Source organism: Rhinoraja longicauda, chromosome 4 (genome assembly GCF_053455715.1).
Source record: "Rhinoraja longicauda isolate Sanriku21f chromosome 4, sRhiLon1.1, whole genome shotgun sequence".
Lineage (NCBI taxonomy): Eukaryota > Metazoa > Chordata > Chondrichthyes > Rajiformes > Arhynchobatidae > Rhinoraja > Rhinoraja longicauda.
Window position 1 is genome coordinate 33,175,177 of NC_135956.1, and position 26,625 is coordinate 33,201,801.

The 26,625-nt window shown below is 40.7% G+C and overlaps 1 protein-coding gene across 7 annotated transcripts in view; it reads right to left on the bottom strand.

The window, feature by feature from the left end:
* The window catches only part of ankrd12 (ankyrin repeat domain 12), a 157,413-nt gene that overhangs the window by 45,580 nt on the left and 85,208 nt on the right, over window positions 1-26,625 (bottom strand). For 6 of the 7 annotated variants that reach the window (XM_078397484.1, XM_078397482.1, XM_078397487.1 and 3 more), the window contains exons 3-4: window positions 22,700-22,847; window positions 5,798-5,866 (exon numbers count right to left, since the gene is read on the bottom strand). In XM_078397484.1, the coding sequence (XP_078253610.1) occupies window positions 5,798-5,866; window positions 22,700-22,847 (217 nt within the window). The remainder of the gene's footprint in view (window positions 1-5,797; window positions 5,867-22,699; window positions 22,848-26,625) is intronic. The other variant, XM_078397488.1, reaches the window with a different exon arrangement.

A 26,625-nucleotide genomic window follows, 5' to 3' on the forward strand; every position in this document is an offset into this window, starting at 1 on the left:
AAATGCAGGAAAATGGGATTAGCTTAGATGAGTCATCTTGGTAGGCATGGATGAGTTGTTCTATGTTTCAATGAAGTCACTTTACTGTTTATAGTGCCAGCAGATATAAGCATAGTCTGCCCCATAAGAGAATGAGTCTATTCCAGACTTCAGTCCGGCAAATCTTCCCCGACCAACCATCAACTTATTTGCATCATTCCTTAAAAATGATGATAATGAATGTAAGTTTATAAAGGTTATAAAGAGTGTCTGATCTCTGGTACTATCTGTGTGGAGTTTGTGTACTTCCATGTGACCTCATGGGTTTTGACTGGGCACTCTGGTTTCCTCCCACATCCCATGACATGCTGGTAATAGATTAACTGGTCATTGTGAAATGACCATGAGTGAAAGAAAAGGTTACAGAAAACTAAGTGGGGGAATGAGATTGACTGAATTGCTCCGAGAGTCATCGTAGACTCGACGGTCCGAATGTCTTCCTTATACAAGATATATTCCACTTGCATGATTTTTGCAAATTCACTTCACCTATGTCGCCTTGTAGTTTCCTTATGTTCCCTGCACAGCTTACTATCTTTGTGTCATCAGCACTTTTAGCAACTATACCTTTGATGTTTTCATCCAAGTAATTTAAATAAATTATAAAAATGTGAGAAGCCCGACTATTCATCCTTATGGCCCATCACTTGTTACATCTTGCCACCCAGTAAAATATTAATTTATGTCTGCAGTTCACCACCTTATTTCCTATTTATGCCAATACATTATGTCCCAGACCATGATCTTTTGTTTTCTACAATAACCTTTAATGTGACACCTTATAAAATGTCTTCAGGAAATCCAAGTACAGTACATCCCCTTAATCCCTTTTATCCACAGCACATACTACGTTTCAAAGAAAGTCAGTAATTTAGTCAAATCATTACACTTTTACAAAATTATGATGATTTTGCCTGATTACTTCAAATATTTCTAAATGCATTGCTAAGCCATCTTTAATACAGGTTCCCTATGACAGACATTAAGCTAATTTGTCTGTAGTTTCCTACCTTCTGACTCATTTCCTTTATGAACAATGAGATTACATTTGCTCTTTGTCAGTCTAATGAACCTTGCCCAAACTCCAAGAAACATTGGAAAATTAAAACCACTGCATCATCTCTAGCACTTCTTTTAATACTGTAGAATGAAATTTAAAATTGTATTTACCTGCCTAGGTTATACCTGCAAACCCATGGCTTCCATAAATAATTTGTCCTAGGCATTGGAACTAAAGCCAAGAAAACACACTAACATCTCCACTTCCTCAGAAGACTCAGGAAGTTTGGCATGTCTCCATCCACTATTACCAACTTTTACTGATGCACCTCAGAAAGTATTCTATCGAGATGCATCGCAGCTTGGCTTGGCAACAGCCCTGTCCAAGACTTCAAGAAATTACAGTTGTAGATGTACCCCAGTCCCTCACACAAACCAGCCAGCCCCCCCCCCCCCCCAAATTGATTCTTCCTCGGGAAAGCAATCTATATAATCAAGGACCATTGTCACCACTGTCATTCTCCACCCTTTCCTATTGGGCAGACGACACAAAAGCTTGAAAGCACATACCACAAGATTCGTAATCAGCTTTTCCCCTCTCTTTGTAACGCTGCAATGCTGTAACATATATTCATCATTCTGATATTTTTCCCTTTGCTCAACTTATTGTACTTGTGTATGGCTTGATTGTACTCATGTATAATATGACTTTACTGGATAAAATGCAAAAAACGTTTGTCACTGTATCTCAACATACATGACAATAACCAATACCAGTATGAAAGACAAGAGCCTTGAAGTCAAACACCATCCCGGAGGTAACTATATTATTCCTTCTTCATTACTTGATCCAAATCTTGAGTTCCCTACACTGTGTGTGTATCTTCATCAGAACTATAGCATTTTAACAATCTTCAGTCTGAAGAAGGGTCTCTACCCGAAATGTCACCCATTCCTTCTCTCCAGAGATGCTGTTTGTCCCACTGAGTTACTCCAACATTTTGTGTCTTCCTTCGATTTAAATCAGCATTTGCAGTTCTTTCCTACACAGCATTTTAACAAGCTGGCTCCCCATCATCTACTCGAAAGGAATTAAAGGATAATTGATAAACACAGGCCTTGGCAGCAACACTTGGATCGTGAAAAAATATTGAATAAAAAGTACCCCTGCATTGCTCAAAAAAGATAATTGCTTCGGAAATGACATCATCTTACATAGACTTGATGCAAAGGTGACTCACTGCAAATTAGCGAGTTGGAAATGGTTATCAGGTTTCCTCCATGGAAAAACTGCACAGCAATGAATAAAGACAGCATTATGCAATTACATTTCCAATGAAACAGGCCTCATTGAATTATTTAAAATATGCGTTTTAGATTAATTGTACTACTTTCTTCTGTTCAAACTCTGTGTTCGTAGACACAAATTAGGACATAATTACTTTTTGAAATTTAGACCTGATGTTTTCTAGTCTTTACATTCTTTTATTTGAACTAAAGAATCAAGACTGAGCCTAATAGTCATCATTGCCTCACAATTCCTTATACTTTCTTAGGGGGGCAATTATTAAAAAAAAATAATAATTATAGAACTAAGAGCATTAAAATTATGATTTTTACATTTTTGTTTCGAATGACTTCATTCTGAATCAGTTCTGCCAACAGAATTTCTAACACCGTGTTTCATCCATATCCAACAATGTGACATGTTGACAAACCAATGACATGCAACCCACCACAAGTCCTTGCTTCTTTCACATTAATGTACACAGCCTCCCAAGAAAGCAGAGTGGTTTCATGCCCATGGATAACACACAGAAGTAGGCCTTCCCAAACCATCCAACATAAAATAAACATAACTGAAAAAAGTTTGTCAGCAGAGTTACCAACTTCTACAGATGCATGTTACCATTAAAACATCCTGATAGTGGTTCCCCCCTCAGTCCCCTCACTCCATCCATCCATACGATCCTGAAGCTCCAAGCAGTCAATTTCAAAAAGTAATTATGCCAACATTCCCCTTCAACTGATTTCATCCTTGAACATGACCATGCTCCTATCAGCCAATTTTGAACCGGTTTACCCTTCAGCAGTACTCTCTCAATCCCGTGCTCTTCCTTCCAATCCCAATGTTCTGAATAACCTTTGAAATCTCAATACACCACCACTGACTAATATCCCATCACTGCATTTTGGCATCCACACCATCATTTGATTTTTCTGCCCACAAATGTACAATGCCTCAAGTCTCATGCACTGCAGCTTTACTCAGCAATGTGCCCTGAGAAAGAATAGTTCATTAGCTCACTGCACAATACATGTTTAACATGCCTTTTCTAGCTGAATGACTGAAAACTTTTCATTATGCCATTTCAGCAAAATATTTGCAAACGGTTCCTTTTTGTAGAGTGGTTAGCTTTAGTTTTAAAACTGTCGATTATGTATTACATAAGAACACAAGGAATTAGGAACAGGAGTTGCTAATTGCCACAGGTCAGCTGGGCAATTTAACACTCCACAGTCAATTCTTGTTTATTGCTTAATGCAAATTGCTCTTTCTGTTCGTCCCTTTCTGGTTTGTTCTGAGTGAGCGACAGCATGACAATCCTTTTTTTAACCATTATTCATGAAACCAAGTTGCATTTAAATCACAACATTTATAGCCATTGACAGATTGTCATGCTGTCGCTCACTCAGAACAAACCAGAAAGGGACGAACAGAATTTGTTCTCCAATGTGAGGAAAATTTACTTGGAAAATTTCAGAGTGTGGTTTCCTGATTGTGACATAATACATTGCACTATAATAGCAAATTACATTAGGTTAGAAGAGAAACCAGAGACTGCAGGATCTCGACTCAAAAGAGTGACCATCCCCCTGCCTCCAGATGCCACCTAATGTGACAAGTTCCACTAGCAGTTTGTTTAAGGTTACAGGAGGGTGCATTGCATAAAAGACAGGAGTCATCAGTCTACACTCAGGCGAGAAGCGAAGGAGAGTTAACATGCTGACTGGTACAAAGTGCCCACACATCAGCATTATCCTACTCGGATGAAAACTATAATAGGGAAGTGCTCTTGGGAAGGTTAGTGTGAATGAGCACCAAAATGGTTGGTTTGTTATCCTGCCTGCCTGACCACACACAATCCTCTGAAATACAGAGGGAGACAATCTTCAACCTTTCAAGAAAGATAATCTGAAGGCTACTCAAATTCTACATAGCTCTGGAGTTTCATGTTAACCTCTTTGGAGCTTGGTTAATTCTAGTGCAGGAGAAAGTTGCAGTCATGGAAAAACAGAAATACCATCCATGAGCAGGAGCAGTGAGATGCCTTGCATGGGATCTTCCCTCTTCGAGGAACAGAGAAGACTCCGAGTCACATGTCTGTTGTTCTTCAAAAACAAAGCTGATCACCGAGAGACCATAAAGCCTTGAGACAGCAGACAAATGTCATGCAAGATAGAGTCACCGACTTTGATATAGGTTTTGCAATTGTGTTATTCTCATATTCCATTGACGGCTGAGTTCCAAAAGGTCAATTGGCATTAGGATGTGTGAAAGTGCCATCTTTCATCAAGGTTTCAGCATTTCTCATTTTTCCTTCCCTGCCACACCTCAGCAGTACTCAAACATTATGTTCATTATTAACACCCAGGCAGGAATTCCAACTGCAACCACTCATGTAATAAGCGTCAATCTTGGAAACCTCTCGTACTCGCAAGTGAAAGGGAATGACCTTTCAGCAGCCACAGTTCATTGTGGACTTCATCATAGTAGTAGGCTACCCAAGTCAAGCTGAAATTACTGAAAGGAGTAAAGCAAGAGTCGACTTTAACAAGTGCAGAAGCCAGATATTTAACCAGATTAACAGATGCCCATTACATTTATAGCTGCCATTAAAAAAGGAACGTGTAATGATAAGTTGTCACAGTACTGACAGCTACCAGGGAAGGCGAACAGCAGAGCTGATTGTTTCATACAATTGATTAATTGTTTAGAATACATGATGCCAACATCTTAAATTTATACAAGGTCATTTTTCTTACTTGTTAAATGGTCCTAATCCCAGATAATGTAGCCTGCAATCATTTGTTCACAAAGTACGTTAGACGCAATACCCATCTTCTCGCTTTTACATTTCAGGAGTTGGTTTTGTACCAAGAGAACAATAATGCATGGAATTAAGCTTCCACATTAGATGGGAATCTTTTGTGATGTTCTGCAGCATTTGTCTCCTTATAATGTAAACAGGTATTGATGGGAATAATGACCCTGGTTCCTTGCTACTAAGAAATACATGGCTTCAGACTTTTACATGGAGAAATACAAGAGTTAACACATGTAATTCTTAAGTGTTAAAGCTGTTGAAATTAGTCTCTAGGAGTAATTAATTAATGAGGCATGCTCGAGTGGTTATATTTTTCCACAACTTAGTATCTCCAGCACAGCTGATTCACCCAATCATTATCAAGAAGCAGCCGTGTCTGGTGAAATCTATCATATGAAGTGATTTGCCTTTTTTTCTCTACTTGGGTCAGAAGTGTCATTGCATCCTTAGATTTGAATAAGAGCTTCTCTTGGCACTCTTTATAGAACATAATTAAAAGCAGGTTATCTGAGCAACGTGAGACAGGCCACATGATTCGTCTCACTGAAGCACACATAAATGACAGAAGAAAATGTCAAACATCAAATATTTAGAATGTGCAATTTTTATTAGGAGAAAGAAAAGAATTTTCATATGTTAACAGGATTTACCTGAGTATGTCCTGTAAGGTGGTATTAATCGTTCCCCCCAGGTTTCATTTGAGTGTCCTGGATCTGAATCTAAAGGGTGAGGAGAAATGTATACGTGTAACATGTAAAACATACTTTTATAAAGATAATCCTGTACTTAAATAATGAACTGAATCAGGCAACAGAATGGTTCTCTCATCAGCTAGGGTGTGGTCCTGACATCTCATCTACTTCATTGGAGACCTTTGAACTAGCTTTAATTGGACTTCAATGTTATATCTTGCACTAAATGCTGTACTCATTATCCTTCACTGTGTCCACATGACAGCAATATCAATACAAAACTATTAAAAAATGTGGCCACAAAATTCTGGACAACATAGATCAATGAAGATAATTATTTTTTAATGTTGAAAGGAAAGCTCTGAGAACTTCAACCTGCTGAATTGAAGAAATGGAAAATAAGCCAGTGCAGTTTTTTCATTAGTTTGGAACTCTCTCTTTGCCAAGGTTAAATTACATTGTTTGAAAACATGCGCTCCTACGATGCCTATTTTTAATCCTTGCAGACCAACATTTCAGAAACCAAAAGTTTCCAGTCATGTGATTCTGGTAAGTGGAATGACTAAACATTTCAAATTCAGATCATGCGACTCAGAACTAAATTACAAGGGACTTTCCACATTTATAGCATTTCTAAAACTGAACTCGAAAATGTATATTTAGGTCTGAAAGAAATGTAAAGCACTAATATACCATCATGAAACATTGGTGTTATACTGAGAGAAATAACAGATGCTGATGCAAATTAATTGGAATTTTTTCTCAATTTTGCAGCACCAAAATGAACGAGCAAATTTTCTTAATGAACCTCGGGAAAATTCAGTCTCCGACTAGCTCATCAGAAGAGAAAGGTGGGTGTGCCTGTGGGGATGAATACAGGATTCATTGCTGCTTGCATTGCAGTGTGATAGGCATGTTAAATGCAGCAACGATGTAGCTGCATTTTTATTTTTTAAATAAATGCTGGATAACCTCATTGGGTCAGGCAGCACCCGAGGAAAGAAAAGCAGTTAAAGTTTTAGGTCCCAGATCTGAAAGGGTTCCATGAAAGGTCTGGACCTGAAAAACTGTTTTTCTTTCCACATCTGTATGCAACCTGACCAACCTAGATTTTCTAACATTTCCATAAGGGAGTACTGTTTTGCCACTTGGTAAATATTACTTGCAAGTTTTATTCTCTCTCCTAACATTGTACAAAAGTGCCAACAATATTCCCATATGACTGTAAAACAAAAAAAATCAATGGAAACCATTTTTTCCACAAAGTGTATACTGTGTTCCAAATGGGGCTCTACCAGATAATTTTACCAAAAGGAAAAAACTCGTTGAATCTGAATTAGACTGTTTTCATGCAGTCCCAATCAGATATTCCCTCCAATAACTCCGGCCAATCTGCTGCCAAAACCTAATTAAATGTTTTTAACACCTCTGGGGCATTCTTGGTTCAATTTTCAAGTGATGAGGTAAAGCCAGGCGTTAGCAACGAGCATGCGGAACCACTTGCATTTTCAGGTGATGTTATTAAAGGTTTGCATGTTTCTAAGAAAGAGGAACGTGATAAATTCTTGCTTATCAATTCTAAAGCTAATAGTGGTAGGAGGAGGAAGAAATCATTCCCATTGACTTTTTAATTATACAAGCAAGGAGAAATCAAGGTGAATTAAAGGGGAGAGGCATGAAAAGAGGATGGCATAGTTGACTGCATATAGATTGAAGAAAACAAGGGACAGTTTAGTTTAGGGATACAGCGCAGAAACAGGCCCTTCGGCCCACTGAGTTCACACCGACCAGCGATCCTCGCACACTAACACCATCCTACACACACTAGGGATAATTTACATTTATACCAAGCCAATTAACCTACAAACCTATACATCTTGCTATTGAGGGAGTGTGTAGGTTCACGAGGTTAATTCCCGAGATGACGGGACTGTCATATGATGAAAGAATGGAGCGACTGGGCTTGTATTCACTGGAATTTAGAAGGATGAGAGGGGATCGTATAGAAACATATAAAATTATTAAGGGATTGGACACACGATGCAGGAAACACGTTCCCGATGTTCAGGGAGTCCAGAATCAGGGGCCACAGTTTAAGAATAAGGAGTAGGCCACTTAGAACAGAGATGAGGAAAAAAACTTTCACAGAGAGTTATGAATTTGTGGAATTCTCTGCCTCAGAAGGCAGTGGAGGCCAATTCACAGGATGCATTCAAAAGAGTGTTAGATAGAGCTCGTAGGGCTAGTGAAATTAAAGGGTATGGGGAAAAGGCAGGAACGGGGTACTGATTGTGGATGATCAGCCATGATCACATTGAATGGCAGTGCTGGCTCAAAGGGCCGAATGGCCTACTCTTGCACCTATTGTCTATGTATCTATATCTTTGGAGTGTGGGAGGAAACCAAAGATCTCGGAGAAAACCCAGGCAGGTCACGGGGAGAACGGACAAACTCCGTACAGACAGCACCCATAGTCAGGATCGAACCTGGGTCTCTGGCACGGTGAGGCAACAACTCTACCGCTGCACCACTGTGCCGTTTAGTTTTGTCAAAGGATGCAATATACAAAGTTGTTTTGATATTAGGAACTCTAACAAATTAGATTAAAATATGGAGCCCTGGGAAAGATGGTCATGCAACATTTGATTATGAACCTGCTATATACAGAGCTGAACATAACAAATGTTCCTAGGTCAAAATACATTGTTTACATTTATATATATTTATAGCATGGTTCAAGCTGCCAGCCAATCAAAAGAAGAATCAATGTGATTTCATGAAAGGGCATTTTTGACAAACTTGATTGAGGATTGAGGGGTGTAACAAACAGGCTGGTCAATGAGAAAGCTGTATATGTTGTTTATTTAGAATTCTGGAAAGCATTCAATAAAGTGTTAAATAAAATGTTACTTCATAAAATAAGAGTGCACAGGGTTGATGGTATGTAGGCATGGATAGATGAGAAGCAAACTGAGAGAAAAGTTGCATGAAATATGTCACTTCCTGACTGGCAATCAATAATGAGTGTTGCTAGGCTCAGTGCTGGGTCCTCAAGCAGTTGAAATCTATATCAATGAAGCAACCAAGTATATTGTACCCAAATTTATTGATGATCGAAACAAAAACTAGGTGGATGGATAAGTTATGAGGAGGGCACAAAGCATCAATATACGGAGAGATAACCTTGGATGTGAGAATTTGACAGAGCATCAATTTGAAAAAACAAAAACAAACGAACTATTACTTAATGTGAGACAAACAAAAAAGATCAAAGTGATTTTGGGGTGTTATATACAAAATAAAGTCAGTACGAAGGTACTGGAAGAAATCAAAATAGCAAATGAAATATTGCCATGTATTACATGGGGAATTGAAAACAAAGTAGAGAAGCTTTGAATCAACTTTATGGCGGTGCTGTTGAGAACAAGCCTGTGCACGAAATGCCTTACATTTAAGGATGGGTGTGCTTACTGGAGGCAGTGCAGAGGTTCATTCCTCTGATGAAGATGACACAAAAAGTCAGGTGATGCAGAATTGGCTTGCATGCGTGGGAATTTAGAAGAATGAGAGATGATCCAAATGAAACGCGAAAGATTTAGTTTGAGAGGGTGGATGCCGAAAGGAGGTTCCTCAGTGTGGGCGTCCAGAATTATGGTGCATAGATTCAGAATAAGGGGTTGACCATTTAACACAGATAGAGAAATTTATTCTCTAGAATGTTGTGACTGTTAAGAATTCTTTACCCCAGACAGTTGGAGGAAGGCAGTGAATATGCTCAAGATGGATGGCGTCTTGTTTACCTACAGTAGTGCATGAGAAATCAAGATTAAGAAAAAAATGAAAGAAAAATTGTTAACCAGAACAGTTTAATGTAAAAATAGAAAAGTCTGGCTCAATCGTAGTTACTTTTAAGTAATTTTATGTAGTTACTTCTGGCATTGTTTTTATATTTCAATTTAGGATAGTGAGATTTTATCAGCACTTAAATAATGCCGTGAAAAACCTTTATTTCTAAAGTACATCTGCTTTGTTCTCTTTGTTTAAATGGTCACACCCAAGGCACAGGAATTTCCCATTCTTCTGAGGTTAAGGCTGACAATCAGGAATCTGGTACATTTTGAGAATGTCAGTATGGCTTTCAGATCATTTTAAAACATGTCCTTTTATTCCGACTGAGAGACTTAACCGTCTGAAGAAGGGTCTCGACCCGAAACATCACCTGTCCATGAACTCCAGGGATGCTGCCTGATCTGCTGAGTTACTCCATCACGTTCTGTCCTTTTGTGTATTAACGAGCATCTACAATTCTTTGTTTCAACATTCTTCCTTTTATTCCATGCCTTTTAAAATGTATTGCATTGCTCTTGCAAGTGAGTGTTTGCATACATTAAAGTAGGTTTCTAAAATATCAGTACTTTAATTTTAATTTGTTGCATTGTATTTCTAAGCTTTGCACAGTAGGCTACTTACGATGCTTTGAAAACAATGTTTTAAATGCAATAGGCTATCCTTAAATTTCAATTCAGATGTGTAAAGACATCCAATGACATAGATTCTCTTAGCTGCACCAAGCTGTTTCAATGTAGTGACAACATTGGACAAAGACTGTTGCTGCAGTATTGCCCAATATTGTCTTGGAGTTACAGTGCAAAAGGCTTAGGCAGAATTTGTTTGGTGAATCCAATAAAGTTTCCTGAAACAGTGTGTGGAGTTTCCTGAAACAGGGGATGGGGGGGCATATTGAACCTTATGGTCCCTAGGAAACAAGCCAGGCCAGGGCAGGATGTTGATATTTGAGTACGAGTTGTAAATGGAATTGAACATTGTGCAATCATCGGTAGAAACATCCCTGTTTCTGACTACAATATGAAAAGAAAGTCATTGAAGAAGCAGCTGAAAATAAGTGGAAACAAGGAACTGCAGATGCTGATTTACACAAAATGACACAAAGTGCTGAAGTAACTCAGCGAGGCAGGCAGCATCTCTGAAGAACATGGTGCCGTGATGTTTGGGGTCGGGACCTTCTTCAGAATGAATGGACTCAGATGTGCCTTGAGGAACTCCTGCAGTGAACTAGGCCTGGATGACTCCAACACCATTGTCTTTTGTGTAAGGCATTACACCAACTATTAGTTTGCACTCTCCTTGCTGTTCATTGACTAATTTTACCTGGGCTCTTGATGCAGAGGGAGATCACCCTCACTTTAGAGTTCAGCTTTTGGTTCAAGTTTGAACCCAAGAACACATCAACATCATGACCAGGGTGGTCTGTTAAAACCCAAACAGGGCATTAATGCTTAGTGAGCAAATGCTTCTTGATAGCACTGTCCACAACATATTTTATTCATTTGCAGATGACTGAGTGCAAACCGATTGGACTACCTATTCAACAGCATTGTGAGTGTTTTTACCATAAAGACCACAGCAGATTAAGATGCTGGCTCATTATCACTACTTCCAAGAATAACTTGGGATTTTGGGCCGAACACAAAACTTTGAAAGAAATCAATGGAGGACATGGCAGCATCAATGGAGGACATGGATAGACGACGTTGCAGTTCAGGACGCCTCTTCAGACTGAAGGGCCCCAAATCAAAACGTCGCAGAGGCCCTGCAAAAGCCTGGGGCTCAGCTGAGTCGAGAGCCACTCTCAGAGGCCGAGCGCATGGACCGGATGCAGCTTGCAACTGCAGGTTAAAGGCACTTTTATCAACTTGAACTTGAAATTAGTGTCAAAATCTGGCAAGCATTGTATACTGTCTCAGTGTACTATTCCTATACAGTTTAGCTTAGCTTAGAGATACAGCGTGGATACAGGCCATTCGACCCACCGGGTCCGCGCCGACCAGCAATCCCCGCACATTAACATTATCCTACACGCACTCGGGACAATTTATTTTTTTGTTGTACCAAATCTAAGATGCGCTTATGTATAGTAATACTTTTACTGATCTGCATGCAAAAAATAATTTCACTGTACCTTGGTACATGTGATAATAAAAGTACCATTGAAACTATTGAATCATCTATGTCCTTCACACTCCATACCTTAAATTCTATTCCGATTAAATAATCAGCATCAAATTGTAGCAATGATTTTTCTGCAGAATTTGCTACTATAATAACTATACGGGTAGCAGTAATACTCCTGGTTATTAATGAACATTAAGCTTTCAGATATGTGTGGAAAGGAGCTGCACATACCAAAGATAGACGCAAAGTGGTTGAGTAACTTAGCGTCTCAGCCAGCATATATATATTAATATATATTAATATATATATTAATATACTCTCTCTCTCTCTCCTTCCCCTCCCGCCAAATTGTTAACTCCATTCTGATAATTGCTTTACAATTATTCTATTGATGTACATCAAGATAAACTTACAATTAGTTTGCAATTGCTGTCCCTGAAAGAAAGTCTTTACAACCTGTGCCAAGCACACCCTTTTCTAGGCTGGTTATTTCACATTCCAAATTATGACAATTAACGACAGCTGAGTAGTGAAAGACTTATTTTTGCCTGGGAAAAAAAAGTAGGCAAACGGGTTCTTTACAGCAACAATGCTTTACGTTCTCAAAAGTTCCCTACGATGGTGCAAAACCAAACATAATCAAACAATAACACTGCATAGATGAAGGCTATTACATATTTTAAAAACACCGAGGCTTGGTTCCCTTCTTAAATTGTACATCTACGATGAAATTAGTCCATTTATTTTCTGATTGAATAGACAAATTGCTATGTAAGTTTTTCTGTGGTGGGAAGACAGCCTGGCAATGTACAGTGGTCTCCATAATGTGTGGGACAAAGACCCATCATTTATTTATTTCCCTCTGTACCCCACAATTTGAGATTTGTAATAGAAAAAAATCACATGTGGTTAAAGTGCACATTGTCAGATTTTTAAAAAAGGCCATTTTTATACATTTTGGTTTCACCATGCAGAAATTACTTAGTCGCACCATTTCAGGGCACCATAATGTTTGGGACACAGCAATGTCATGTAAATGAAAGTAGTCATGTTTAGTATTTTGTTGCATATCATTTGCATGCAATGACTGCTTGAAGTCTGCGATTCATGGACATCACCAGTTACTGGGTATCTGGTGATGCTCTGTCAGGCCTGTATTACAGCCATCTTTAGCTTATGTTTGTTTTGGGGGCTAGTACCCTTCACATCCCTCTGCAGCATATAAAAGGCATGCTCAATTGGGTTCAGATCAGGTGATTGACCTGGCCACTCAAGAATTTACCATTTTGTAGCTTTGAAAAACTCTTTGTTGCTTTAGCAGTATGTTTGGGATCATTGTCTTGCTGTTGAATGAACCGCTGGCCAATGAGTTGTTTGAACATGAGTAGATAGGATGTGTCTATACACTTCAGAATTCATTATGTTACTACCGTCAGCAGTTGTATCATCAATGAAGATAAGTGAGACAGTACCTTCAGCAGCCATTCATACCCAGGCCATAACACCCCACCACCGTGTTTCACAGATGAGGTGGTATGCTTTGGATCTTGGGAAGTTCCTTCTCTCCTCCATACTTTGCTCTTGCCATCACTCTGATATAAGATAATTTTCGTCTCATCTGTCCACAAGACCTTTTTCCAGACTGTGGTTGCTCTATTAAGTACTTCTTGGCAAACTGTAACCCGGCCATCCTATTTTTGCGGCTCACCAGTGGTTTGCATCTTGCAGTGTAGCCTTTGTAATTCTGTTCATGTAGTCTTCTGCGGACAGTGGTCATTGACAAATCCACACCTGACTCCTGAAGAGTGTTTCTGATCAGTCGGTCAGGTGTTTGGGGATTTTTCTTTATTATAGACAGAATTCTTCTGTCATCAGCTGTGGAGGTCTTCCTTGACCTGCCAGTCCTTTTGTGATTAGTAAGCTCACCAATGCTCTCTTTTTTCTAAATGATGTTCCAAACAGTTGATTTTGGTAAGCCTAAATGTTTGGCTGATGTCTCTAACTGTTTTATTCTTGTTTCTCAGTCTCATAAAGGCTTCTTTGACTTTCATTGGCACAACTTTGGTCCTCATGTTGTGAAGCCATGTATCCTAAACATTATGGTGCCCTGAAATGGGGAGGACGATGTATAAACACAGCTGTAATTTCTACATGGTGAAATCAAAATGTATAAAAATGGCCTTTAATAAAATCTGACCATGTGCACATGTGACTTTTTCTATTACAAATCTCAAATTGAGTAGTACAGAGGCAAATAAATAAATGATTGATCTTTGTTCCAAACATTATGGAGGGCATTGTAATATATCATGCCCTACACCTGCACAGCGTACTTTTAAGGTAATAGTCATACTGTCATACAGCACAGAAACAGGCCCTTTTGCCCAGCTTGTCCGTGTCGACTACGGTGCCCCATCTACACTTGTTCCACCTGCCCACATATGCTCATATCTCCCGAAACCATTCCGAACCGTGTGCCTGTCCAAATTTCTTTTAAATGTTGTAGCCACGACTACCTCCTCTGAGAGCTCATTTCATATATCTAATGTGCCCCTCAGATTCCCATTAAACCTTTCCCCCTCTTTCCTTAAACTAATGTCCTCTGGTTCTTAATTCCCTCACTCTGGGCTATAGACTATGTGCATCTACCCTATCTATTCTCCTCATGATCTTAAACACCTTTGGAAGATCACCTATACATCTACTACAAACTTACTAACTCCCATAGCTGTCTAGACCACACTTCTTCCCATCCTGCTTCCTGTAAAGACTATCACCTACTCCCAACAGTCACCTACACTGCATCTGCGCCCAGGATGTTTTCATACGAGATCATCGGAGATGTCCTCATTCTTTAGGAAACGGGGGTTCCCCTCTTCCATTATAGATGAGGCTCTCACTAGGGTCTCCTCGATATCCCGCAACTCCGCTCTTGCTCCCTCTTCCCCCATTCGCAACAAGGACAGAGTCCCCCTTGTCCTCACCTTCCACACCATCAACCGTCACATACAGCATATATCCTCCAACACCTTTGCCACCTCCAACGGGATCCCACTACTAGCCACATCTTCCCATCTCCACTCCTTTCTGCTTTCCGCAGAGAGCGGTGGACCCATTGTTGTTGTCATCTATATCAATGATTTGATTAATAACGTACAAGGCCCGATAAATTTGCATCTGACACTAAAATAGGTGGTATTGTACATAATAAATGTGTAGGAAGGAACTGCTGTTTTACACTGTAGACACAAAATGCTGGAGTAACTCAGAGGGACAGGCAGCATATCCAGAGCTGTTGCCCGCTCAGCTACTCCAGCATTTTGTACATAATAAAGTTGGCCATCAAGAATTCAGCACGATTTTGATCACTGAGCAAGTGAGCCAAGGAATGGTAAATTGATTTTAATTCAGATCATAAGGTTAAAAGGAATTATGCCATTCGGCCCATCGTCTACTCTGCCATTCAATCATGGTTGATCTATCTCTCCCTCCTAACTCCATTCTCTGCCTTCTCCCCATAACCTCTGACACCTGTACTAATCAAGAATCTATCTATCTCTGCCTGTAAAATATCCACCGAATTGGCCGCCACAGCCATCTGTGGCAAAGAATTCCACAGGTTCACCACCTTCTGAAATTTCTCCTCATCTCTTTCCTAAAAGAACATCCTTTAATTCTGAGGCTATGACCTTTAGTCCTAGACTCTTCCACTAGTGGAAACATCCTCTCCACATCCACTCTATCCAAGCCTTTTACTATTCTGTATGTATCAGAGGTCCCCCCCCTCTCATTCTACTAAACACCTGCAAGTTTGCAGATGACACAAAGGTAGGGGGGGTAGTGAATAGCGAGGAAGGGATATGCAAGCTGCAGGAAGATATAGATGAGATGGTCAGATGGGCGGAGCAGTGGCAGATGGAATTTAATCCTGAAAAGTGCGAGGTGATGCACTTTGGCAGAAATAACTTGGAGAGGGAGTACACCATGAATGGAAGGACCCTAAGGAAGACAGGGGTACAGAGGGACCTTGGAGTACAGGTACACAAGTCCTTGAAGGCAGCAGGACAGGTGGACAGGGTGGTTAAAAAGGCATATGGGTTACTGGCCTTCATTAGCCGGGACATCGAATATAAAAGTAGGGGGGTAATGATGGAATTGTACAGAACACTGGTGAGGCCACAGCTGGAGTATTGTGTACAGTTCTGGTCACCACATTATAGAAAGGATGTGATAGCTTTGGAGAGGGTGCAGAGGAGATTCACCAGGATGCTGCCAGGGATGAAGGGCCTCGGCTATGAGGAGAGACTGAGCAGACTGGGGTTGTTTTCCCTGGAGCAGAGAAGGCTGAGAGGGGACATGATCGAGGTGTACAAGATCATGAGGGGCATAGATAAGGTAGATGGCGGGGAACTTCTTCTACTGGTGGAAGGTTCAACAATGAGGGGACATAGATACAGGGTAAGGGGAGGGAGGTTTCGGGGGGATGTGAGAAAGAACTTTTTCACCCAGAGGGTGGTTGGAGTCTGGAACTCACTACCTGGGGTGGTGGTGGAGGCGGGAACACTCACAACGTTTAAGAGGCATTTGGATGGGCACTTGAAATGCTACAACATTCAGGGCTACGGTCCAAATGCGGGAAAATGGGATTAAAATTAGACTGTGTTTGGTAACGGGCGGCACGGACACGATGGGCCGAAGGGCCTCTTTCTGTGCTGTAGGACTCTATGACTCTAATTACAAGCCCAGTGCCGACAAACGCTCATCATATGTAACTTACTCATTCCTGGGATCATTCTTGGAAACCTCCTCTGGACCCTCTCCAGAGCCAGCACATCTTTCCTCAGATACGGTGTCCAAAATTGCTCACAATATTGTGAGTCAGTATTGTGAGTAATATTGTGAGTAAGTAAGTAAGCTCACAGTATTGTAAGTGTGAGATGTTGAATTTTGGGAACTCAAATGATAGCAGGATCTTCATAGTGAAAGGTAGGGTACAGGAGAGTATTGTGGAGCAGAGGGATTTAGGAGTACAAGTACATAATTCCCTGAAAGCGGGAGTGCAGGTAGAATGGGTGGTGAAGGCATCTTCATCAGTCAGAGAATTTGAGATTAGAAGCTTTGGTGTTATGTTATAGTTGCACAAGATGTTGGTGAGGCTGCACTTGGAGTATTATATCAGTTTAGATTAGCCTGTTTCTTGGAAAAATGCCATTCAGCTAGAAACGGTGTAGAAAAGGTTCAGGAGAATATTGCCATGACAGAAAGGCCCAAGTTATAAGGAGGATTGTGCTGACAACTACTTTATTCCTCGGATAAAGCTAGTGCGAACTTGGTGAATAATCTACTTCCATGTCATTTTGTGAAGTGCTTGTCAAACCATCCTGTAGCTGTTACCTTTAACCAGCCAGCTGCTGTGTTGTACAATATACAAAAAAAATCATGTCTAGCATTACATTTGAAGCACTGCCTGCCCTATCTATGAACCATGACTAATGCTTTAAGTACATATTGCGTGACTAGTTCAGCGAGTGTTAGGCTGTGGAACATGCCTAGTAGGCCAGATAAAGAGAGAAATAAAAACAAACAACAGTGCCAAAATAATCACAGGCAGAAGCGATCAGTTGGAATACAGAGAAAGAAAGATGGAGCTACCTAAAGTTGAAGCATTCAACAATGTGTCTTGAAGGCACAGAGTGACACTGACATTGAAGTGTTGTCTCTACGACCTGCATGGGAATTATATCATCATATCATATATATACAGCCGGAAACAGGCCTTTTCGGCCCACCAAGTCCGCGCCGCCCAGCGATCCCCGTACACTAACACTATCCTACGCCCACTAGGGACAATTTTTACATTAACCCAGCCAATTAACCTACATACCTGTACGTCTTTGGAGTGTGGGAGGAAACCGAAGATCTCGGAGAAAACCCACGCAGGTCACGGGGAGGACGTACAAACTCCTTACAGTGCAGCACCCGTAGTCAGGATCGAACCTGAGTCTCCGGCGCTGCATTCGCTGTAAAGCAGCAACTCTACCGCTGCGCTACCGTGCCGCCCGTACCGTACCGTTCACTTTGGCTATCCTGAAAGCATACTCACCACCCAAGGCCAATGCTAAGCTTGCATTTGAGGAACGACACACAGTCACCATAAAGTACCCCATGGCCTTGTTTATAATAGCTGGGGACTTCAAACAGGCCAACCTCAAGAGTGAGCTCCCAAATACTATCAGCAAGTCTCCTGCCCAACTGGGGGCCTAAACACCCACAACCACTGCCAAGTAACAATGAGAAATGCATACCGCTCCATTCTTAGAATGTACTTTGGTAAAGTTGAACACCCGACTGTGCTTCTACTCCCTGCTTACAAGCAGAAACCGAAGTGGGAGGATTTGGTACAGAAAGTCGTGCAGTGCTGGTTCGAGGAAACAGATGAGATCGTTTGCGACTACTTTGAGTCAGCAGACTGGTCATATTCAAGGATCGTGCGGCTAACCTAAATTAATATGCCAGTGCTGTCACAGACTTAATCAGCAAAGTGTATAGAGGACTGTGTACCATAGGATTATGTGTTTTCCCCAACCGGAAACCATGGATGAACTGCGAGGGCCAGTGCCAGGTGAAGCCAGAATCTGAAGCATTCATATCAAATGATCCCGAGCATACAAGAAATGTACATGTGGCCTTCACGGAGCAATTAAGGACGCCAAGAGCAAATTTCGGACCAAGCTGGAGTCCTGAGGCAATGGATACACAGATTGTGGCAAGGCTTGTGCACTATAAGAAAGTGAAGGCGGGCAATATCACTGACAGCAATGATGAACCCAGATGAATTCAATGCATTTTTTGCCCACTTTGAACAGAAGATCGATGGAGGAACATCACCCACCCCGCCAGGCTCGAGTGCACCTATACTAACAGTTACTGTGGCAGACACAAAAACAGCCTTCCTGAGAGTGAATCCATGGACTGCAACTGGTCCAGATGCATCCCTGGCCACATCCTCCTGACCTGTGTAGATCAGCTGGCAGACATATTCATGGACATCTATAACCTCTCACTAATCAATTCTGAAGTCCTCACATGCTTCAAGTAGACCACTATCATCCTGGTGGCAAAAAAAAAGTAGCAGGGTAACTACCATCCAGTTGCTCTGACATCCACCATCATGAAATGCTTGAGAGTGATGATTGTGCACATTAACTCCTGCCTTCCAGCCAGCCTTGATCCACTGCAGTTTGCTCCTTGGCACTAAACTCATCTCTGAAATGCCTAAACAACAATAGATCCTAATTTATCAACTATAGCTCTACCTTCAACACCATAATCCCATCCAAACTTGTCTCCAAACTTCTGTACATAGGAATAATCTCCCTTCGCCACATATCTTCGACTTTCTGACTCACAGACCTCAATCAGTGAAGATAGGTGGCAACAACTCCTTCACAATAATTCTCAACACCAGTGCCCCGCAAGGAAGTGTTCTCAGTCCCTGACCATACTTCCTATACACTCACGACAGAAGACAAAGAGTGGCAATAAAGGGGGCTTTTTCTGGTTGGCTGCCAGTGACTAGCGAAGTTCCGCCGGGGCCGGTGCTGGGGCCACTACTCTTCATGTTGCATATTAATGATTTGGACGAGGGGATTGAAGGCTTTGCAGCCAAGTTTGCGGATGATACGAAAATAGGTGTAAGGCCAGGTAGTGTGGTGAAAACAGTGACTCTGCAGAAGGACTTGGACAGTGGACAGAGAAGTGGCAGATGGAATATAGTGCAGCAAAGTGTGGAGTCATGCATTTTGGTAGTAGGAATAAAGGCGTAGACTATTTTCTAAATGGGGAGAGAATCCAGAAATTGGAGGTGCAAAGGGACTTGGGAGTGCTGCGCAGGATTTGCAAGTCGAATCGGTAGTTAAGAAATTAAACTCAATGCTAGCATTTATTTCGAGTGAGCTTGTATCCAAAAAAAGGGATGTAATGCTGAGGCTCTATAAGACGCTGGTAAGACCACATTTGGAATATTGTGAGCAATTTTGGACACCATTTCAGAGGAAGGATGTGCTGGCTCTGGAGGGAGTCCAGAGGAGTTTTACAAGAATGATCTCAGAAATTAGTAGGTTAACCTATGATGAGAGTTAGTCAGCACTGGGCCTGTAGTCGCTGGAGTTTAGAAGAATGAGGGGCGACCCCATTGAAACATACAGAATAGTGAAAGGCTTGGATAGAGTGGATGTGGAGAGGATGTTTCCACTAGTGGGAGAGTCTAAGGCTAGAGGTCATAGCCTCAGAATTAAAGGTCCTTCTTTTGGGAAGGAGACAAGGAGAAATGTCTTTAGTTAGAGGGTGGTGAATCTGTGGAATTATTTGCCAGGGAAGGCTGTGGAGGCCAAGTCAGTGGATAACTTTTAAGGCAGAGATAGATTCTTGATTAGTACATATGTCAGAGGTTCTGGGGAGAAGGCAGGAGAATGGGGTTAGGAGAGAAAGATAGATCAGCCATGATTGAATGGCGGAGTAGACTTGACGGGCTGAATAGCCTAATTCTACTCCTATCACTATGACCTTATGACGACTGAACAGCCAAATTGGGCTCCATCTCCACCTCCAAGTTTGTACGACATTATTGTGGTAGGACGGATCACTAATGATCTGTCATAGACTAATGGCATTGATGCGACAGCCAACAAGGCACATTAACACCCTAATTTCTTTGGCGACTGAGCAAATTCAGAATGTCTCCAATGACTCTGACAGACCTCTACAGATGCACCAAAGAAAGCATACTATCGGATTGCATAACAGCTTGTTTTGGGAACAGCCATCTCGCAGAGCAAACTTCTCACCATGCTGCCTCGGAAAAACAGCTAACATAATCAAAGACTTGTCGCACCCCATCATTCCTCCTCCTCCTTGCCGAAAGTACAGAGGCTTGAAAACTCACATCCGGTTCATCTCTACCCCATTGCGGACATTGGACTTTGGTCTATGGAACTAATGCGCTACATTGCTGAGAACTATATACTGCACTCTGCATCTTCCCTTGCTCTCTTTGTTGTACTTGATTGTACATATGTGTAGCATTATCTGATTTGATTGGAAAGAATGCAAGACAAAGCTTTTCACAATCCCTCAGAACACACGACAATAATAAACTCAAACCTTAACCAAAACCCTTCAGCATGCTCAGATGGAAGATAAGTGTTCAAGTTTGCATTAGGTTTCATTGTGTCAGTGCAGGGGGCAGTGGACAGAAAGGTGAGAAAGGGAAGGTAAATTAAAATGGTAAATTAAAATCTCTCTGGGAGATAAAGGCACCTACTCTCTGCAGCCGAGAACAGTTAATTTTATTAACCCCACTTTTGATGAAAGAACTTTGATCTGAACATTAACTTAGATTACGCTTCCACACATATTGCTGGATCTATTCAGTATTTCCAATATTTTCTGTATTTATTTATGAAAAAAAGTGTTTTTCGATTAACACTGCAGAGTATTTTGACTATTCAATGTACTATATTGTACAGATTCTGGTCATTGTTGCAGCTGCAGCCAAGTGCAAATATTGACATAAAGTGCTGGAGTAACTAAGCGAGTCAAGCAGTAGGAATGCTGCCAGGACAATGGGCCTTTAGGGCCAGCTGCAGCTTAGACTTTGAAAATGCCGCAAAAATCTGGCGATTCTTGTGTACAAAATCAGTGGACTATTTCTATACATTTTCTACTTAATCAGGGTTTGTGCTTATGTACAGTAGTAATGTACTGAACTGAATGCACAAAAATAATTTCACTGTAGCTTGGTGCATGTGATAATAATCACTGAACATCTCTGGAGAATGTGTTTAGGTGACATTATGCACCCTTCTTCAGACCGGAAAAGGGTCCTGACCCAAAACATCACCTATTCATGTTCTCCAGAGATGCTGTCTGACCTGCTGAGGTACTCCATCACTCTGTCTCTTTTTATGTAAGCCATCATCTACAATTCCTTGTGTCTATGTACAAAAATTGTTACTTTTAAATAATAATTTGCAGATACACACCAGCTCATTGGAAACCACATAGTAAAAGTTTATTATAATGGTAATTTCATTTCTTTGTAAACTGCATCCAATTGCAATTCTCCTTTCCAGGAGGATTTTTTTAACCATAAAGTACAGAAGAGGAATTTGGCTATCAGTAGACCCATTATTGGACTCATCTGCATGGAATGTTGCAGATGTAATTAGGATCTAAGTTATGATAGCAAATGCAATCAAAATTCAAGTATGCAACACCGAGCAAATGATTTTCTCCATCTGAAGTACAGTCTACGGGATTGATTATCATCATGCAGGAAGGAGATAACACCACTGACCAAAGTTCATCCAATGCCATTCTTTCCAACACTTGGCATTAGGTACGTGATCTTTACAGAAAGCAATAGCTATGTTTGTACCCAAGATGAAATTATGGATCTTAAAAGGAACTCCAGATTGTCCTCATATCGAGAAGATATTGCCAGATAAATTATTTACCAAAGGTTCCAAGAACAACAATGAGGAAAGAACAAAATGCAAGTTCAGAAGGGAGAAGCTGAATGAAAAAACAAGGTATAATTATTTAACTTGAGGGAAGTCAATAACTGTGAAACAATCTGGATGCATTCCACGTTTTGTGATGGAGGCAAATGCATATGCGGCTGAAAAATTAATTGATCAATAATAAGTAACACAACCACTTGCCTTGTTTAAGTAGATTTGTTTTCCTTTCAGAGATCGGTATACCACATTGTTCTACAATAATGTTTACTATTGTGCTAGTTGCTTATTTTTTTCAGTTGTACATAAAAACTTTGATGCACAGCAAGTTCCCTTATTATATTTCTCTATAAAACAACTGATTTACCTGTGTCGGATTCTCTTTGCTCACTCCTAGATGGACTGACAGTGAAAGGAAGTTTACGTTTCATCGAAGTTTTCTCTTTCACTTCTTTTTCCAACTCACTACGGTCTATTTTAGGCGTTCTGTTGTAGGATGTAACTTTCTCTTTATTCTAAAAGAAGACAAAATAAATAAATTAACCTAAAGATAACTAGTTACAGTATCATTCATCGGCTGTCATAGAAAGTCAAATTTCAAAAGTATGAAAAAGATAAACAAATAACCCAATCTCTCTGCTCGGATGAAAATCCACATCGACTCCAACGTACATGTTTTTTTATTTAACATCAGCGACTTTTTTGAAATATGCCTGAGACGATACAGATAGCAAGCATGTGAGAACATATATCTGGGTCTATTTTTCATGGAATGTTCGCAAATTTGTGTTCCGACCTCTCCAATGGGCTTTTTTCTAAATTCTGAAGTACATTTTCTAGGATGCCTTGACCGGAGACCTTTTAGTATGGCTTTGACGCCACCCCTTTTATGTACTCTTCCCCCAGGAATGGCTTTCATAACTGGGAAAGATGATTAATATTCCAGCATGGTGATGTCTCAACATGTTATCTGCTCTCTTACAATCCCAGGAATGATTTAAAAAGATTTCTCAGGTATCACAAAATGCTGGAGTAACTCAGCAGGTCAGGCAGCATCTAGGAGAGAGGGAATGGGTGACGTTTCGGGTCGAAACCCTTCTTCAGAAAAAGATTTCTCTGCATAAATGCATGGATCATGCAAGGCACTATAACATTTTAAAGACATTTGGACGGGTAATGGATAGGAAAGGTTTACAGAGATATGGGTTAAATGTTGGCAGGTGGAACTAGCGTAGATGGGGTATCTTGGCCGGCATGGGCAAGTTGGGGTCTGGGCCAAAGGGCATAAGTTTGAAACGTGTACCTCCAGATTCAGGGACAGTTTCTTCCCAACTGTTATCAGGCAACTGAACAGTCTTCTTAACAGCAAGAGTGTGGCCGTGACCTCCCATCTACCCCATTGGAGAACTTGAAACTATCTTTAATTGAACTTTATCTTGCACTAAAATTTTCTACCCTTTATCCTCTATCGGTGTACTGTGGACGGCTTGATTGTAATCATGTATAGTCTTTTCTTTGACGAAAGAGCACACAAACAAAAGCTTATCACTGTACCCCAGTATATGTGACAATAATAAATTAAAGAAATTGCAGAGAGTTGTGTATGTAGCCCAGTTTATAACACAGACCAGACTTCCCACCACTGACTCCATATCTACACTTTACACTTCCTATGAAAAGCAGACACATAATCAAAGACTTGCCCCACCCCAGTCGTTTCTTCTTTTCCCTGCTCCCAGCCAACAAAGTACTAAAGCTAGAAAAAGCGCACGACCAAACTCCGGAACAGCTTCTTCCCCTCTGTTATCAGGCTTCTGATCAGTCCTTCCATAAGCCAGGTTGTTTGATTCACCTCTACCCATTGAGGACATTGGACTTTGTATAAGGAACTGATGCGCTACAATGCTGAGGACTTTATTCTGCACTCTATATCTTCCCCATTGCTCTATCTATTGTAATTGAGGGGTGTGTGTGCGCGCGTACGTGCATTCGTACATATCTGATGTTTGGATATCATACAAAACAAAGCTTTTCACAGTATCTCTGCACATGTGACAACAATAAACCTAACTGAGGATATTGGCAGGACTGAGGGCCTGAGCTATCGGGAGAGGTTGGACAGGCTAGGATTCCTTGGAGCATAGGAGACAGAGGGGTGATCGCATAGTGTGTATAAAATCATGAGGAAAACAGATACAGTGAATGCAGTCTTTTTCATAAGTGGTAGGATGGTAGGAGCAGAATTAGGCCATTCGGCCCATTAAGTCTCCTCCACCAATCAATCACGGCTAATCTATCTCTCGCTCTCAATCCCATTCTCCTGCCTTCACCCCATAACCCCTGACACCCTTACTAATCAAAAATCTATCTATTTCTGCTTCAAAATATCCATTGGCTTGGCCTCCATAAACTTCTGTGACAATGAATTCCACAGATTCACCACCCTCTGACTAAAGAACTTCCTCCCCATCTCCTTCCTATAGGAATGTCCTTTTATTCCGAGGCTATGACCTCTGGTCCTAGACTCTCCCACCCGTAAAGAGAGATAGACCCTCTCTAGCGCCAGCACATCCTTCCTCAGATATGGGGCCAAGCGTAGGGTGGGGGAAAAAAGAACTAGAGGGTGCAGGCTTAAAGTGAGAGGGAAGAGATTTAATAGGAACCCAAGGAACAACTTTTTCCTCAGAGGGTGGTGGAACATGCTGTCATAGGAAGTGGTTATATTTTTTGTTATATTTAGTTAGAGAAAGTCTTTGAGGCAGGTAAAATAACAATATTTAAATGACATTTGTACAGGTATGTGGATAGGAAATGTTTAGAGGGATAAGGGCCACGTGTGGGCAAATGGGACTAGCTTAGATTGGAATTTTGGATGGTATGGGCGAGTCGGGCTGAAGGGCCTATTTCTGTAGTATATGATTTGATGACTCTAATTAACAAATAAACAAAAACATAACACAAGCACAGGACGGTAACCATCAGAATGCAGGAGAAATTTTGGAAACATTTCCAGGTGGAGAATCAAAATGTCCATGTTTCACAGAAGTGACTGCTGAGATTAAAAAAAAAACTAACTGAAGGAATTGATATTTTATGAAAAAATACACTGAGGGAAACCATCATCAAATCACAGAATTAGAAAGATTAGGAAAATATGTGTTCCAATGCACATATGACGATGCATCTCTTAAATCAGATTAATCCACATAATGTAGACACAAGGAACTTCAGATGCTGGTTTACAAAAAAGAAAGTGCTGGAGTCATTCAGTGGGTCAGGCAGCATCTTTGCCGAGCATGGATTGGTGATCTTTGGGTTGACACCCTTTTTCAGACTGATAGTTGGGGGGGAGGTGGGGGGGGGGGGGGGGGGAGAGAGAGAAGAAATCTGACGAGGTGGGGGCAGAACTAAGTATGGGAAGTGACAGGTAGGTATAGATGAAAGGAGTTTTGATTGGAAGATGGTTGCACAAAAGCCAGAGATGAAAAGACTGAAAAAAGAAAATAAGGATAGAAGATGTGTGGAATGTGAAGCCAGAGGAAGGAATATCGGTGGAACGGTATGGCGGGCGAGGGGGGAGGGAGAATTGGGTATGAATCCAGATGAGGTAAAGGAAAGGGGGGGGGGGGCATTCATAGGCTAGTTACTTAAAATCGGAGAATTCAATGTTCATACAGTTAGATTGTAAGCTTATAGGGAGAGGTTTGACAGGCTAGCACTTTATTCCTTGGAGCATTGGAGACTGATGATCATTAGTGTTGGCAACATCAAATTAAGAGCTAGTAAAAAGACATTATCAGCACTGATTACTTTTCCATGTTGTGATTTCTACAAAACACTGGTTCAATGTGCATCTAATGTAATAGGATAATTGTGGACATTAACTATTTTAACATCAAGGCCTTTACTGTCAATGTTTGGAGCAGTTTTTAATTTTAGTGACATATAGCATGGAAACACGTCCTTTGACTTAACATGCCCATGTCAACCTACTTCCAAATTAAACAACAATCTGATTTATTGTAACAAGGATAATAATAATAATAATAATATTCATTTATTGTCATTGCAACGAGTACAACGAAATTAAAAAATAGCCAATCCTGACGGTGCGTACAAACATATATGCAATAAATGCAAAAACAAATAAATACATAAATACAATTATATTAAGTACAAGATTTTTTAACGCTGTTGCCTAGTGCAAAGGTAGTGTTCAGTTCTCGTATGGCCCTGGGGTAAAAACTGTTCTTAAGTCTGTTTGTTCGGGATTTGATCGACCTGAAACGTCGA